General features: G+C 37.3%; 1 protein-coding gene across 2 annotated transcripts; it reads right to left on the bottom strand.

The window, feature by feature from the left end:
• Nucleotides 1-14,561, bottom strand: LOC111695674 (probable chitinase 10). Of its 2 annotated transcripts, none has more exons than XM_023465081.1 (19): nucleotides 14,477-14,561; nucleotides 11,558-12,247; nucleotides 11,128-11,316; nucleotides 9,544-10,034; nucleotides 9,029-9,286; nucleotides 8,741-8,912; nucleotides 8,097-8,308; nucleotides 7,676-7,845; nucleotides 6,838-7,573; nucleotides 5,958-6,765; nucleotides 4,706-5,754; nucleotides 4,348-4,626; nucleotides 3,693-4,289; nucleotides 3,157-3,325; nucleotides 2,608-3,098; nucleotides 2,034-2,413; nucleotides 1,704-1,956; nucleotides 1,340-1,638; nucleotides 1-1,280 (listed from the first exon to the last, which is right to left on the bottom strand). In XM_023465081.1, the coding sequence occupies exons 2-19, from the start codon at nucleotides 12,243-12,245 to the stop codon at nucleotides 65-67; spliced, it is 8,457 nt and encodes a 2,818-aa protein (XP_023320849.1). In that variant the 5' UTR covers nucleotides 12,246-12,247; nucleotides 14,477-14,561; the 3' UTR covers nucleotides 1-64. The 2 variants fall into 2 exon arrangements, with proteins under 2 accessions (XP_023320849.1, XP_023320855.1); XM_023465087.1 differs by lacking the exon at nucleotides 14,477-14,561 and adding an exon at nucleotides 12,432-12,473.
• Nucleotides 14,562-15,944: the final 1,383 nt, after the last annotated feature.

Raw genomic sequence — 15,944 nt, 5'->3', positions numbered from 1 at the left:
TGTAAATTCTAAAAATGCGTATTGTATCAAAAATCTACATTTATACTGATAAAATCAGAATATTTTATTTATAATAAGCTGCATTTGGAACTGCTGAGTAATGATATGGAGCTGTATATTGGGAGTATTGGAGCTGGCTGTTGGAGAAGGTTGGGATAATATTTTGAATATATGTCTGAGGGTTGACATTGCTCTGGAGTTGAGGTTGGAGATATTGTGAGAAAAATTCTGGAAACCTATATTGTGAATATCTGTTATTGTACGCCATGGCTCTGAGTTCACAGCTCGGATCAGGTGCAGAGTAATCTCGGAGAACTCGGTTGATTGTTTTCAGGAGAGGATAAGTTTCACATCCGCATCGATTGGTAAAATCGTCCAAGTCTAAAGCCCAGATCATGCCTCCTCCAAACCCGTTATCCTTGATAAACTGGGACTTCCGTCGGATCATAGTTATATCATCATATCCGACCCATTGGTCACCATTAAAGGCAACAGGACCAAGTCTATTCTCAGGATCTTGAACTATTGTCCAAGCTGAATTCCGAACCTTCTCACAGATCTCATAGTATGCCAGGAACCCTGCAGCTCGAGTAAACTCTCCTGCCTCTCCTTTTCCTATTGCTGGAGAGTTAAGTCCTGTCTGCGAAGAGTCGGATAGACTGAAAGCCTGTCCGTACATTGGCATTCCCATCACTAGTTTGGATTTACTGGCTCCTAGGGTTACCCAATAGTTCATGGTGAAGTTCGCGTTGAAGTAGGAGTAATCATCCTCAGGATGGGCATACAGAGGAGCAACGTGACCAGTCTTCTTATCCCAGTGTCCGTGGTAGTCGTAGGTCATAACATTAATGATATCTAGGTATTGGTTTAAAGCTGGCACATCATACCCAGCATCAATTACAGTCTTACTGGGACTAACGGCAGCAGATAATACCCAACCTCGAGGTTTAAACTCGGCACTCAGTTCCTTCACAAACGCAGCAAAGGATGCTTTGTCTGACTCTGGACCTAGACTACAGTCTACCTGCCAGCATTTAGGATACTCCCAGTCAAGATCTAATCCTTGGAATCCATATTTCTCGATAAATTTTACAGCCTCGGAGATGAATTTACTCCTAGAGCTTGGATTATTTACAAGCTTGCTGTATTTATCTCCTTCTGAGTCATTCCAACCACCTAGAGCTATGGACACAGTAATACCTTTAGATTTCAACGCTGCAACACTAGAGAAGAACTTGTTGTCAATATCTGCCCAGGTATCATGAGGAACCATTATTAAACTAAAGAGAAAACATGTTAAGTTCTAATATATTTTGTTTATAATAAAAAAAATACTAACTTGTTAGGATCCAGGACAGCAAATCCGTAGTTGATGTGCGTACAGAGTTCTGGATCAATATTTTCAGGTTTATATTTTCCAACTCCTTGTCTATACCAGGCCCAGTTAGTGAAATAACAGACGACCTTCATCCCAGTATTTGAAGATGTTCCATCCAGTGTTGGTTTTACAGAAGAGGGCGGAGCTTCAACCTCGACTATTTCGTTTGAAATATCATTATCAACCTCCACTACTTCAGGAATCTGATTTAATCCTCCAGACGAAGAACAACTTGTGGATTCAGGCCAATCACAGCGATCCTAAAATTATATTTGTAGAATATTTTCTTTAACATTTGCGACAGTATTTTTTAATAAAAACTTACTCTATTCCAATGAAGTCCACTTGGACACTTTTGAAGTTGATATTCTCCGTTATTGCAGACATAATACTCTGAACAATCAGATTCAGACGGAGCAAAATTTCCTTTGTTGCATCCAGAATACGGACTGGGACTTAGCTCAATATCTCCAATTCTATAGTTTCCGCTCATATCACAGTTTGCCTCATCCTTGGCTCCCTTCAGCTCACGGTTTATTGTATTCAGAAGTGGATTTGACTCACAACCGCAGGAATTCCTAACAAATCAATAAATACAAATTATATTTCAAATCTTTTTAGAGATAGAATCTTTCTAAATTTTGTTTGTGAATACCTGAAATCGTCCAAGTCAAGAGCCCAGATCATGGCACCACCAAGTTTCATATTTTTCAGGTACTGAGTCTTATGCTTTATCATTGCTGTATCATCAAATGAAACCCATTGTGTTCCCTTATAAGCATATGGTCCCATTGTTCCTGTTGGATCCTGGATAACCTTCCATCCCTGGGTTTGTATATTGTGACAGATCTCATAGTAAGCCAGGAACCCTCTAGCTCTAGTAAATGGTCCAGCAGTTCCTCCACCATAGGATTTAGAGTTGAGACTGTTGTCTGCAGCTGAAGCAAGAGTAAAGGACTGTCCGTACATTGGCATTCCTAGGATAAGCTTCTTTCTATCCAACCCTCCAGACAACCAATAGTTTACTGTGTAGTTCTAAAAATAAGAAGATTTAGAATTATATTTATGGATCTTCTTTGGTTATTCAAACCGAAAATGTTCGACAAAGGACCCTCAATAAACATGGGAATTAAAGAAAGAATAAAAGTAATACCGTTATTTTCACCCATTACCACAAAACACATTCATATTCAGACTTTGCTACATTTGGATAAAGTGATAAAACGTACCACGTTGAAGAAAATATTATCATCTTCAGAATGCTGATACATTGGAGCAACATGTCCAGTTTTCTTATCCCACTGTCCGTGATAATCATATGTCATCACGCTCACATAATCCAGGTACTTGGATAGTTCAGGAACATCGTATCCTGCATCAATAACCTTGTTACTCGGGGATACTGCAGCAGTCACCAAGAGTCCTTCAGGTTTAAAAGCAGCGGAGAGTTCTCTGATCCAGGCTGAGAAACCGTCCTTGTCAGATTTTGGTCCCAGATCACAGTCTACCTGCCAGCAACGGGGATACTCCCAGTCCAGATCTAACCCATCAAAATTATTCTTCTTAATGAATACCAGAGCATGATCCACAAACTTTTTTCGTTTCTCCGGGTCATTTACAAGCTTACTATACTTGTCTCCTGCAGAGTCGTTCCAACCTCCCAGAGCCAACAATACCTTCTTCTTTGCGCTCTTCAGAGCAGTTACTTTCTTGTAGAATTCTGAAAAATAAGAATATGTAAGACCTGCTTAATAGTTTTTCATATATTTTTAACTCACCATTATCAAAATCCGCCCATGAGTCATGAGCCCTGATGAGATGAGTTCTAGGATCTAAAACTGCAAATCCATAAACAATATGAGTACACAGCTCTTCATCAATATCCTCAGGTTTATACTTTCCTGCTCCAGGTCTATACCAAGCCCAGTTTGTGAAGTAGCAGACAACCTACACATGAGATCTGTCAGCACTTAAACTTAAAAGTATCCATAATCTTAAAGTAGCTTCTAAATGATAATGACAAGTCGGATCCATCTCACATTAAAAAATTATTCTTTTTTTGTTAAAAACTGAGCAACAAATTTTAAGATCTGCAAATAAAAAAAATCTTATATTAATTTTAGGATAAATCAAAAACCAACTGATCAATTAAAAATCAAAATTTTGAAAACGATTATTACAAACATAGGCTTTTTACTCTATATTCTAATAAAGTTTGTTTTTAGAAATGATTGCCCGATGGTTTAATACAATAATAGTCACTAGGATTACATAAAAAAATTGTTTGTTTTATTCTAAAAGCAAGTTTACCAACCTTATACTCTGAGTCCTCCTCTTTAGTTCTAGTTGGAGAAGTTGTGGTCGTAGTAAGCTTTGTGGCAGGTGAATTCATTGGTGGAGTTACAGATGCACTCTCTGTAGTCGTGGTATCCAATTCAACAGATCGAGTTCCTTCATAATCTCCCTTCTTGGGCCCAAGAACTTTCTGTATGGCCTTCATTAGAGGATGTGGTCCTTCTCCACAAACATTTCTGAAGTCGTCAAGGTCTAGGGCCCAAACCATGCCACCTCCCAACCCCATCTCTCGGACAAATTCAGACTTTCTCCGGATGGTGTCAACATCGTCATATCCAACCCATTGTCTGCCCTTGTAAGCATAAGGACCCATCCTACCTTCAGGATCTTTAACAACAGTCCATCCCCCTTTCTTTAAATCGGAACAGATTTCATAGTAGGCTAGGAACCCAGCAGCACGTGTAAACTCTCCAGCCTGTCCTTTCTGTCCAGCCGGAGCATTCAATCCGTTCTTCTTAGGATCATCCAGGGTAAATGCTTGGCCGTATAGTGGCATACCTAGAACTAGTTTAGTGGCAGGTGCTCCAGACTCAATCCAGTAGTTGATTGTGTAGTTCTACAACAAATATATCAAATAGAATTTAAATCTTGAATAAAAAAGATGAAAACGTTACCGTGTTAAAGTAGAAAAACTCATCATCAGGATGTGAATAAAAGGGAGCAACATGACCGGTTCTTTTATCCCAATGACCGTGGTAATCATATGTCATGACCGCAATCCAATCCAGATCCTGTGCAATACTAGGAACATCGTATCCTACATCTATAATCTTTTTGCTTGGTGAAACGGCAGCAGAGAGGAGAAGACCACGAGGTTTAAACGCTCCCTTGAGTTCTCTGACCCAAGCAGCAAATGAATCCTTATCCTTGTACCTTTCCTCTTTGCATTCAGTCTAAATGTTAACAAAATTATGGATAAATGAAGTATTGTAAACTGAATTTCTATAAAAATAGAATCTTAAAAATTCAAACCTGCCAGCATCCTGGATACTCCCAATCAAGGTCCAACCCGTCAAAGTTATATTTCTCGATGAATTTTACAACGTTCTCGATGAACCTGGCCCTGGCTGAGGGATTGTTGACTAACCTACTGTATTTATCTCCCTCGCTATCATTCCAACCTCCAATGGCAACTGTTACCTTGATCCCGTACTTTTTGAATTCAGTAACTTTACCGTAGAAATCATTATCTATGTCGGCCCATGAATCGTGAGGTTTCATAAGAAGGGTTGAGTAATCTAGAACAGCAAACCCGTAAACAATATGTGTGCAAATAGTGGGGTCAATATCTTCAGGTTTATATTTTCCTGCTCCAGGTCTGTACCAGGCCCAATTTGTGAAGTAGCAGACAACCTTGAAATCCCCAGATAAAGGTCCCTGCAGGGGAACTGCTTCTGTGGGTCCAGTTGGTCGCTGAGTTGTTGGTTTCGGTGTTGGAGGTTTCCATTGTCCAGAGTTGTCTCCGGACCAGTCTCCATTGTCCCAACTATTATCTCCGTTGTCCCAGCTGTTGTCTGCATTGTCCCAGATGTTATCTCCACTGTCCCAAGATGACGTTGTGGTGGTTGGTGCAGCTGATGTTGTGCCCTGAGCTGAGTCCGATGTTGTGCATCCAGCAGCTTCAGGATGATTACAGGTTTCCATGTTTCTATCCCAGTGAGTTCCTTGTTGACAGCTGAGCTGAATATACTCAGAGTGTACACACCACAGATAGGATGCACAGTCTGTTGGATGAGGGATTCGAGATCCTTCCTGACATGTTCCATCTCTCTCCAGGGTGATATATGTAACACATCCTGCTGCCTCAGGCCAGTCACAGATACCCTTAGTAGAGCTGAAGTGAAGTCCTGGACTACAGGATTGTTTGATCTGCTCGTTATTGTTGCATTGGTAGAACGAGGAACAATCTCCAGGTATCTGAGATAACTTCCCAGGATTTGAACATGGAAGACCAGGGAGAGTCAGCATTGCCTGGTCATCTGTTTCATCAACAACAACAACAACTTCATCAACATTTTTGTCTAGAAAAGAAAAAAATGATATTACAAAATTTCTAATTACAAAGGAATTAATTCAGCCTTTGTCACAATCTCTGATTTTCTAATCCATATAACTTTTCAACCCAATGTCGTAGACCTCACATAATAGATATTTCAAACTATGGATTTTGTTAGACTCTTAAAACATTAAACTAAATGGTTGTATTTTTGATATTTTATCCCACCTGAGATAGATCCACAGCTCACATTGTCAGACCAGTCGCAAATGAGGTTCTCTGCATCCCAAGATAAACCCCCAGAACAGGAATGAAGTTGCTTCTTCCCGTTTATGCATCGATAGTATTTCTGACAGTCCTGAGGATGCTCTATATGTTCTCCTTCTGTGCACTCTGCTGGACCATCTGTATCCGTACTGGATGTTGTACTAGCAGCTGCTGTACTAGACGTGGTTGGTTTAGGAGTGCTAGGACTGGAAGTACTGGATGGTTTTCTATTAGATCCGTCATCCCAGGCTTCAGTGGTTTCCTGAGGTCTAGGTGCTGGTGTTACTGGTGGAGCAGGTCTAGAACAACCTGGTTCAGGTCCTGGAGTTCCAAGGACGACGCTGCTAACACTGTTAAGGAGAGGATGTGCACCCAGGCAACAAAGGTTGTTAAAATCATCAAGATCCAGAGTTGAGATTGAAACCCCCGCGAATCCATTATTCATAGCAAACTCTGCTTTTCTCCGCACAGATTGAACTGAATCAAAACCGACCCATTGATTACCAACAGTTTCATATGCAAAAGGATCCTGCCTTCCATCTTGTTCTTCACTCTGTGTCCAACCCTCTTTAATCTTTAGACAGATCTCATTGAACCCAAGCATACCAGGCTGTTTTGTCCATTGTCCAGGAGCTCCAGGTCCCTTGCTATCTACTCCATATCCAACTCCTCCGGTTTTAGTGAGGAAAGATTGACCATAAAATGGGATTCCAACAACAAGCTTAGACTTATCAGCACCCAGGGATATGTATTTGTTCATCAGTCCCTCCTAGAAATAAAAAAGTTATTTCAAGGCATACACCTTAACATTAGCATTATGACATATGTGTTCTTGTCTTACCACTGATACAGAGGTTGGGTCGGTTAGCGGAGCATGATGCATGGTTTTATCCTCCCAGAAACCATGGAGGTCATATGACATGATGTTTAGGAAATCAAGGTTCTCTGATAAACTTGCAATGTCGTACGCTTTGTCTATAACCTGCTGGTACCCTGAGAGGGTTGCCCCGATAGTATATCTTTTTCCAAATTCTCTTTTAAGATCTTGAGCCAGATTTGAAAACCCTGCTCTATCGGAGTCTGGGCCCTTGGTGCAGTCACTTTGCCAGCATACCGGAAAATGCCATTCGATGACCATTCCATCAAAACGGTATTTTTTCAGAAACTGCATGGATCCACGAACAAACTTATTTCTGAGATCTTGGCTGTTGACAAGGGTAGAGTATTTATTTCCTGCAGAGTCTGCCCAACCTCCGACAGAGATTAGAACTTTGGCGTTTGGGTTCCTTGTCTTCACAGTATCATGAACCCTGGAGAAATAATCCTGATCCAGGTCTGTGAGAGGACCGCTAGACTCCGGGACAAATTTCTCCTCGTCCAGTTTAGCGAAAGCATACACAACATGAGTACAATGTTTAGATGGAATATTCTCTGGAACGTATTTTCCGTCTCCTTCTCTAATTCCGGCCCAGTTGGAGAAATAACAGATTACTTTCTTACTTTCCTCAGTGTTGTAAAGGATTAATGGAGACGATTTGATATAAGGAAATTCTTGGAAGGCATAGCCTGGAGACACTCTAAACAAGATTATATTAAATGGTTATGAGTAGCTAAATTCTAAATATTATTTTGTAATTAGAAGAGATGCTAAATTAAAACTTAATTTTTAAAAAATCTACCTGAAAGGAGTGCATAACTTTGACACTGGATCATAGAATAGTCCAAATGCACCGCAAAACTGACGAGTTTGTGCCAGGGTTGGAATAGAACAAGAGACAGCTTCAGGCCAGTTACAAGCTCCGATAGAAGGATCATAGTGTAAACCATCAGGACAACTGAACTTAAACGCCTTTAAAAAAACTATTTTAGGTTATTTTTAATTATAGTTAAAACTAATAATAGTTTTTTGTAGGAAATTATTAATGGCCTCAAAATCAAATTTGCAAATCGCTGAAATTTGTGTAAACCCTTGATATTTCTGTCTAGCAGAATTAGTAGTTTGAAATATCTGGGTTCAAAGATATAAGGAATAGAAAATTTTGTTCGGTTGAAAAATAATCTGTTTCTAACCCCACCTTATCTATAATATATTATTGTAACCTGTCCGTCCTGAGTACAGGTAAAGTAGTCTGAGCAGCTAGTACTGCTAGGGAAGGATCCAGGTCCAGCACAGATAAAGTTTTCAGCTCCACCAAGAGCACTATTATCCTCTTCAATCTCCGCTGTAACTGCTGCAATCACACCGGAGTCTTCGTCAGGTTGAAATAATCCAAAATCTTTCTCATCTGTCTCCGGGACCTCGCCTCCTTTAGCTAAACAGTTTTTTAAAACTATGATAAACCCAAATTCAAGGATAATAATGGGCACCTCTAAAAGCTCTCTTTAATTATAATAAAATGTTATTTCTATGAAAGATTGTTTAATTTATGAGCTTTCAAAAATGTTTTCTCCTGTCTTTGTAAAAGACGATGGATAATTTGAAAATCTTGGTTTTAAATTTTAGTGATTGTCTTTTCACCGATTAACAACAGTTCTTTTAAACAATAATTAAAATGTCTATCTTACTTCTGGATTTTTACGGCGAAAACAAGCAAGGAACTAACCAAGGTTGTATTTCTTAGGATTAAAAAAAAATTCGGCAACTATGTTGTTAGATAAAAGAATAAATTATGAAAAAAAAACAATATAAACTATGCGAAATAAACAAAAACTTAATCCTTATGAATCTTATCAAGTTAACTTACGTCTAAGAATAAGATTCATGTTTGTGAGTAGAGGAGATTTTGTCCCGCAGTCTCCTCTGTAATCATCCAGATCGATTGCCCAGATCATTGCTCCTCCAAGACCTTTAGAACGGACATATTTCATCTTCCGTCTCACGCTCTCAACCTTGTCATATCCGACCCATTGGTCGCCCTAGACAAAAAAATCATTAAAAAATGGAGTAAAAGAAAATATCTAAATTCAGATCGCTTTGTACCATAAATCAAAACATGATTTTTCTTTTTTAAGTTGTTGTTGAATCTAATTACCTTGTATATATATGGGTTTCCATCTGAATCTGTTTCCTCAGTCCAACCTCCATCTTTTATCATCCTACAGATCTCATAGTAAGCCAGGAATCCAGGCTCATCTGTAAATTCTCCTGGTTTACCTGGACCTGAGCTCTTAGAACCTGGAGACTTAGAATTCTCCGAGCTGAGAGTAAATGATCTTCCATAGAAAGGTGTTCCAAGGAGTAATTTATGGAGAGGTGCTCCCTTAGATTTCCAATATCCCAATCCTGCAGCCTGGAATACAAAATAAATCGAAACTGAATTAATAAACTTGAAAAAGGGTGTTAACTCCCGCTAGAACCTAAAAAAACGAAGATTTTTTTATTTTGGGATATTTTTAAAAGCTATTTTTAAGCGAATGGTGGGAAAAATCTAATGCTGCATAATTTCGGGATTACCCTTAAAAAGGATATCTCCAAAATCTTAGAAAATGATTTAAAGAGTTTAAAGAGTAATTTTTCTGGTAACGCATGTTATGTATTTTTAATTACCGTATTTAAAGATTTGAACTCCCATGAATCATGTTCTCTAGAGTTGAGAGGAGCATGATGATCCACAAAGTTATCCCAATCCCCGTGCAGGTCGTAGGTCATCACGTTGATGAAGTCCAAGTACTCAGCGATCTTCTTAACTGCGTATCCTTCATCAACTCTAAACTTTGCCGGCGAAACTGCGGCTGAGAGGAGCCAACCTCTGGGTTCAAACTCATCATGAAGCTCAGAAACCAAATTTGCAAAGTTCTCCTTGTCCGACCATTGTCCGTCCCTATCTCCTGCTCCAGGATACTCCCAATCCAGATCCAATCCGTCGAATGAGTGTTCTTCTACAAATTCTACCACAGACTTGATGAATCTAGCTCTGGAGGCTTGGGACGAGGCCATTTCGGAGTAGGTTTTTCCTCCTTCGTTCCAGCCTCCGATAGCAATCATAACCTTGAGTGCAGGATTCTTTAACTTCAGAGCAACTGCGGATTTATAAGATCCTAAACATAGACAGTTATTTATTTATATTGGTGAATTTAAATCAGCTATTTTTTTTTCTTTGTTCAACATTTTTCAACATCTGCATTTTGTACATTTGTTATTCAAAACTGTACAACAAATTGTTTTAGTCAAGAAACCCTGTCATTTTTAACGTGCAAATATTTAAAAAATTTGTAGAGAAAGCGCCAAATCAGTTCCACCCCCAGGCAAAAAGGCGTGTCCAAATCCCGCTTGATGCTGAGTAAAGAAGCTTGAAAGGTCAGACTTTAAAAACAGTAGAGTTGGAAACAGGTTTATTTGCCTAGAGCAGAGGAGAAAGCTAAAGGAAAAACAGGGTGGATAAAATTATGAAAAAGTACATTTCACAAGGTGTTGGAAAAGGCCAAAAACGGAGTTCATGATTGTGAATTGATTAAGGCGTGGAACTAGGTTTACCATTTATTCTGGTTAATTCCGTGTCTTTTGTTATTCAAATAATAATTTGTAAAGTCCACAGAGTTTATTTATTTAATTTCTAAATCTATTAAAATCAAGTTTTTAAAAAATAAAGCCTTTTCCACGCTGTTACTCGATAGTTGAATAACATACATATATTCCGCATTGAAAGAGATTTTAAAAAAGTCTCCCCTTTAAGCGTTGTTCTCTTGTCTGGAGTTGTTTGTTTTTCTCTGATTCTTGATAAAAAAGTTCAAATAATAATAAATATTTGTAGATTTGATGTTTTTCACGAACACCCCCTTTAAAAAAATTTCTTGTCTTAGATTTAAGAGTGCAATATAAAAAATTGACTAAATAAAAAGGTCCCTAGAGGTTTACCTAGCACCAAGAATATTGAGCTCAATCATTTCACCCGTTTTGAGAAACAAATAGACTCGATAAAATAATTGCGTCTTTGCCTCAAATTCAAATTTTCTAATCCCTATATTTTGAAACCTGATGGTGTAAACCTTTGACATTTAAAATTTAGATTATTTAATCTAACATAATTCATAGCTTGAAAAATCTAAGGTTTCAAAGATATCGATATTAAAAAATTAGGTTTGTGGCAAATACTCAATTTCGTAAGATGATTAAAAGATTTTCGATTTTAACCTTTGATAATATCCTCTTCTGTATCTAATGAAATGATGGTAAGATCATCAGGTTGTAGTCCAGCAAAACTATAGATAAGATGAGTACATGAGAACGGATCTATATCTCCTACTCCAAAGTTGTACGGAGCAGTTCTGTACACGGACCATGCTCCGTAGTAGCACACTATCTTGTACTCCTGGTTGCTGCCTAGACAAATTTAAATATACAAGAGAAAATTTAACTACAATTTTTTTTCTATCAAACAAATGATAATCAACACTTCTAGTTGTTCAGGGCGACCCAAAAAAAACGGGATAAGTGTTATTCAGCCTAAAAATCATCTAAACGTAAAAACTTTATATTATGTCACATTTTTGGGTCATTTCAACAGGTTTTCAAGGCTAAAAAACAAATTCAGGGCTATATAACGAATTTTAAATAATCTTACTTTTAGTTAACAGTTCTTCAAGTTGTTCTGTATGTTGTCCATTTTTATGATCAGGGTTAGGGCGAGCCTGTCTAAACGTAGTTTTCTGATTTTTATAATATTTTTTCCTCAAATCTGCCAAAGCTTTTACTTGTGTCCGAGCCCGGTAAAGACGGGCTATGGTCGGATCAGGACGCTTCTCTACAGCAGATCGGAGAGGAATCCTCTTTCCTTCTGCTTTTGGTTCAAAGGAATATTGTTGAAACTGGGATCCACTGTATAGCTTGAAAAACAAGGAGGGGTCTGCAGCTCCAAAATATTTTCCACCTTGATGTTCCCTATTTTCTTGTATACCCTGTGTTGGGTTGAGAGCTCCGTATCGTTTAAGAGACCCCGATTCTACAAAATCTCTATTAAACGGCAGAGCATTATCAGACCGAGAGTAAGTTTGGAATTTTGGTTTTGAGAAGACCACAGTCTCTATAGTATCCGGAGCAGCTTCTACAGACGCTCTACTGAACTTAGCCTGCTGAGTCTCAATGTTTACTTGTAGCTTTGGTTTGATTTGACTTCCGTCCCGACCAAGACTGATATCTGGTGAAAAGCGCTGAACCAACCTATCCTCAATATTCTCGGATTCTCCAAGGGTTTGAACTACTCCAACCAGGAGAGGAATAAATCCCGCAGGGAGCAGGATACTCCGTCTCATGACTAAAATAAATCCTAGATAAGATCTAATTATCAAGTTTTGTATAAAAAAGATTAGCATGTTTAATCTTTGGTTTTATTGGCGGTTTGATCTAAGAAAACTTTCCAGAACAAACAATTTTCCCTTAAAGAATTTCCTATTTCTTGTAATTAAAACAAAAAGTTTTATTGTACGCTTTCAACAAACCTGTTTGGTGTTTTTTGGTAAAAAGATTAACATCTAATCTAGTCCTATAAGTATTGAGTGTAATTATTAAATATGACATTTCAAATAGTAGAGAAAGTAGTGTGTGTGCCTAAAATCAAGTTCTGAGCAGCCTAAAATGTAAAAAGGCCTCTAGGCTCAAAAATCAGTTCAACAACCTGAGGTATTAACGGGTCATGTAACTGGTCGTAGGAAAGGGGGATTCAAATAAGTTTTAGTTCAAGAATTTAAACTTTAAATAATACAATGTACTCCTCTGCAATTAAGTGGGGAGAACCACTTTTCATAATTATATCAGTTTTAGAATTTAAAATTGAGGGAAAAAATTGACGTAAAAGAGAAAAATTTGATATAAAGTTCAAGATTAGAAATTAAAGATTTAAAATATCAGTTTTAGGATTTATAATTTAGGAGGAACCTTAACTATAGAGTTCAGAATTTAGAATTCGATAGAAATATGCATAATTAGGCATAGGATTAAACACAAAAAGATCCAGAAATATGTATTAATGTAGCCTTAGAAATGTACATTTTAAAATTACAACGAGCTTGTTTTGAGCTTTAGCTTAAAAGGATTAATTATCAAAGCTCTAATGAGCATATGAAAATAAATTCATATTTTAAACCCAAAGATGCGATTAAATAAGATTATTGGCATTTGGTTTTTTTGAAAAGAAGATATTTAGTTTATTTTCTAAAAACCTATGTCCTAAAAAGAAAATCCATTAATGATATCCATTTAGGAAATCAAGTTAAAAGAAAAATAAAATAAGAATTTGCGTGCAAAACTAGAAAAAGAAACATTCTGAATTCTAAAATTAAAATCGTGATCCTCCGATCCTTTATTTTTCATCCTTTTCTACTTTTTGATATTAAAGGTTAGAACCGAACACTCCCTACCCAGCCTACTTTAACTCCTCCATCACCTCTCCTCATTCTCTTCTCCCTCCTTCCTTTTTTTCCTGGTCCTCCTTCTCCTCCCTTTCGCTTCCCTCATTACATCTCCTGTAATCCTACCCGCCTTCCTCCTGTTATCCCTCTTCCCCCTTATTACTTTTCCCCTCTCTACACTCTCTTTCTCCTCTTCCTACTGTTTCCCTCTACTTCCTGTTTTAACAGTTCTCCCTGTTCTCTCTGTTCTTATTCTTCTCCTTGTTCTCCACGTTCTACCGGCTCTTCCTGTTCTCCCTGTTCTACTTTTTCTCCCTATTCTCCCTGTTCTCCATGTTCTCCTTGTTCTCCCTATTCTTCGTGTTCTCCCTGTTCTGCTTGTTCTGCTTGTTCTCCTTGTTCTCCTTGTTCTCCCTGTTCTCCCTGTTCTCCATGTTCTCCACGTTCTCCCTGTTCTCTCCATTTTTTCCCTGTTTTTTCTGTTCTCTCTTTACTTCCTGTTCTCTTACCTATCCCTGTTTTCCCTGTTCTTCCTTTCTCTCTGTTCTCCCTCTTTTCCTTGTTTTTCTCCTTGTTCTCCATGTTCTATCTCATATCCCTGTTTTTCCTATTCTTCCTCTTCTCTTAGTTCTCCCCGTTCTTCCTTTCACAGCTTTTTCCTTCTTTCCCCTCGCCCCCCATTTTTTGTAAAGGAATTGAGTCTTTGCCACAAACTCTGATTTTCTAATCACTATATCTTTGGAACCAAATGTTGCAGACCTTAGATATTTCAAACTATGAATTCTGATAGATCAAATAATCTGAGTTTGAAATATCAAAGGTTTACAACATCGAGTTCTAAAGATATTGAGGTTTAAACATTTGATTTTGTTCCAAAGACTCAATTCCATTGTCTTTAAAAATAATAAGAAAACTAAGTTAAAAACATCTTTATCGGTGGATGGGATATTGTTAAAGAGAATGATGCAGTTTTAAATAGTGATTTAATTTTTTTCTTTATATCCATAGTCTAAAAGTAAGCGTTTTTAGTCTGGCATAGAAAGGCAAAAAAAAGTATTTTATTGATGGAGATTTTTTGCTTAAAATAAATCGTTAATATCTGAGTGGTGACATTTAAAGACGTTCTGAGTTGTTACCTATTCCGTCTCCAAACCACAACTGCTTGCTTCCCTCAGCGGTTTAACTGACCTAAACAAATTAGAGAGAAAACTGAGTTTCACATGCATTATATTTTCCAATGTTTTCGAAACAAATTTGTCAACGACCTAAACAAAAAAAGTATACACCATTTTTCTGATTTTGAAAATTTAAATCTCTGTAAATTTTTTTATCCCTGTCTCCTTTCACCCTGCAACTGGTTTAGAATAACTGTCGAACTGGTCTTTCTCTCTCTCTCTGGATATCTATCTATCAGAGCTTTTTAAATAAGACCCGAGCCATTTCTCTGTCTCATAGTTTCAAACATGAAACGAACTCGCGTTTGAAAAACAACTAAATTATCCAACCCTTTCCTAATTCAGATATTTCAGATAGAATTATAATATCTTTCCACAGCTAAAAAGAATATTCTTCAGGACTTTATTGAAATTTTTTGATCGATTATTCAAAATTCAAATATCTGATATCTGAATTTTTCCTTTTTTATATTTTTGTCAAAACTATTTGCAATTATATATGTAATGTGTTTTTACATATTACCATGGGATTAAAGTTGTAATTCTGAGGATTCGTCTTTAATAATAAAGTCGATAATGGATAGTAATAATAATAATCAAATATCCAATATCGAAAGGAAAAGAAAATCACAATATTTTTTTAGCTTCCCGAAAATTGTTTAAGTATCTGTGAATAATGTATCTTGATTCGACGAAGAGTTTGATATTTAGACGATTTTAAGTTTAAAAAACATTTATGTAGAGATAAAACTAGGATTTCCAAACAAGGGTTTAGAACTAGGTTTTCCAAACAAAGGTTTAGAACAAGGGTTTATAAACAAGGTTTTAGAAGTTTCAAAACAAGAATTTAGAACTAGGGTTTCCAAACAAAGGTTTAGAACTAGGGTTTCCAAACAAAGGTTTAGAACTAGGGTTTATAAACAAGGGTTTAGAAGTTTCAAAACAAGAATTTAGAACTAGGGTTTCCAAACAAAGGTTTAGAACTAGGGTTCCCAAACAAATGTTTCGAACCAATGTTTCCAGACAAGGGTTTAGAACTATAGGCTTCCAAACAAGGGTTTAGAACTAGAGGTTTCCAAACAAGGGTTTAGAACTAGGGGTTCCAAAAAAAGGTTTAGAACAAGGGTTTAGAAGTTTCAAAACAAGAATTTAGAACTAGGGTTTCCAAACAAAGGTTTAGAAAGAGGGTTTCCAAACAAGAATTTGTTTCTGTAATACTTGATTTATATCTAAACTAGGGTTTAGGAACTATAAGTTTATGAAATTGGGTTTCTAAACTAGTGTTTCCAAGCTATGGGCTCGAAACTAGGGTTTCTACTTAAAGGTTTCTAAACTTTGCAATAAGTTTTCTTCCAATTTCTACTGTATGAAAGTAAACAAAAATATATATAAATAATTTTATTGGTTCTAGAGGGGGGGGGGGGGGTCT

Source organism: Eurytemora carolleeae, unplaced genomic scaffold (assembly GCF_000591075.1).
Source record: "Eurytemora carolleeae unplaced genomic scaffold, Eaff_2.0 scaffold11, whole genome shotgun sequence".
Lineage (NCBI taxonomy): Eukaryota > Metazoa > Arthropoda > Copepoda > Calanoida > Temoridae > Eurytemora > Eurytemora carolleeae.
This window is presented reverse-complemented; position numbering and strand designations above follow the sequence as displayed.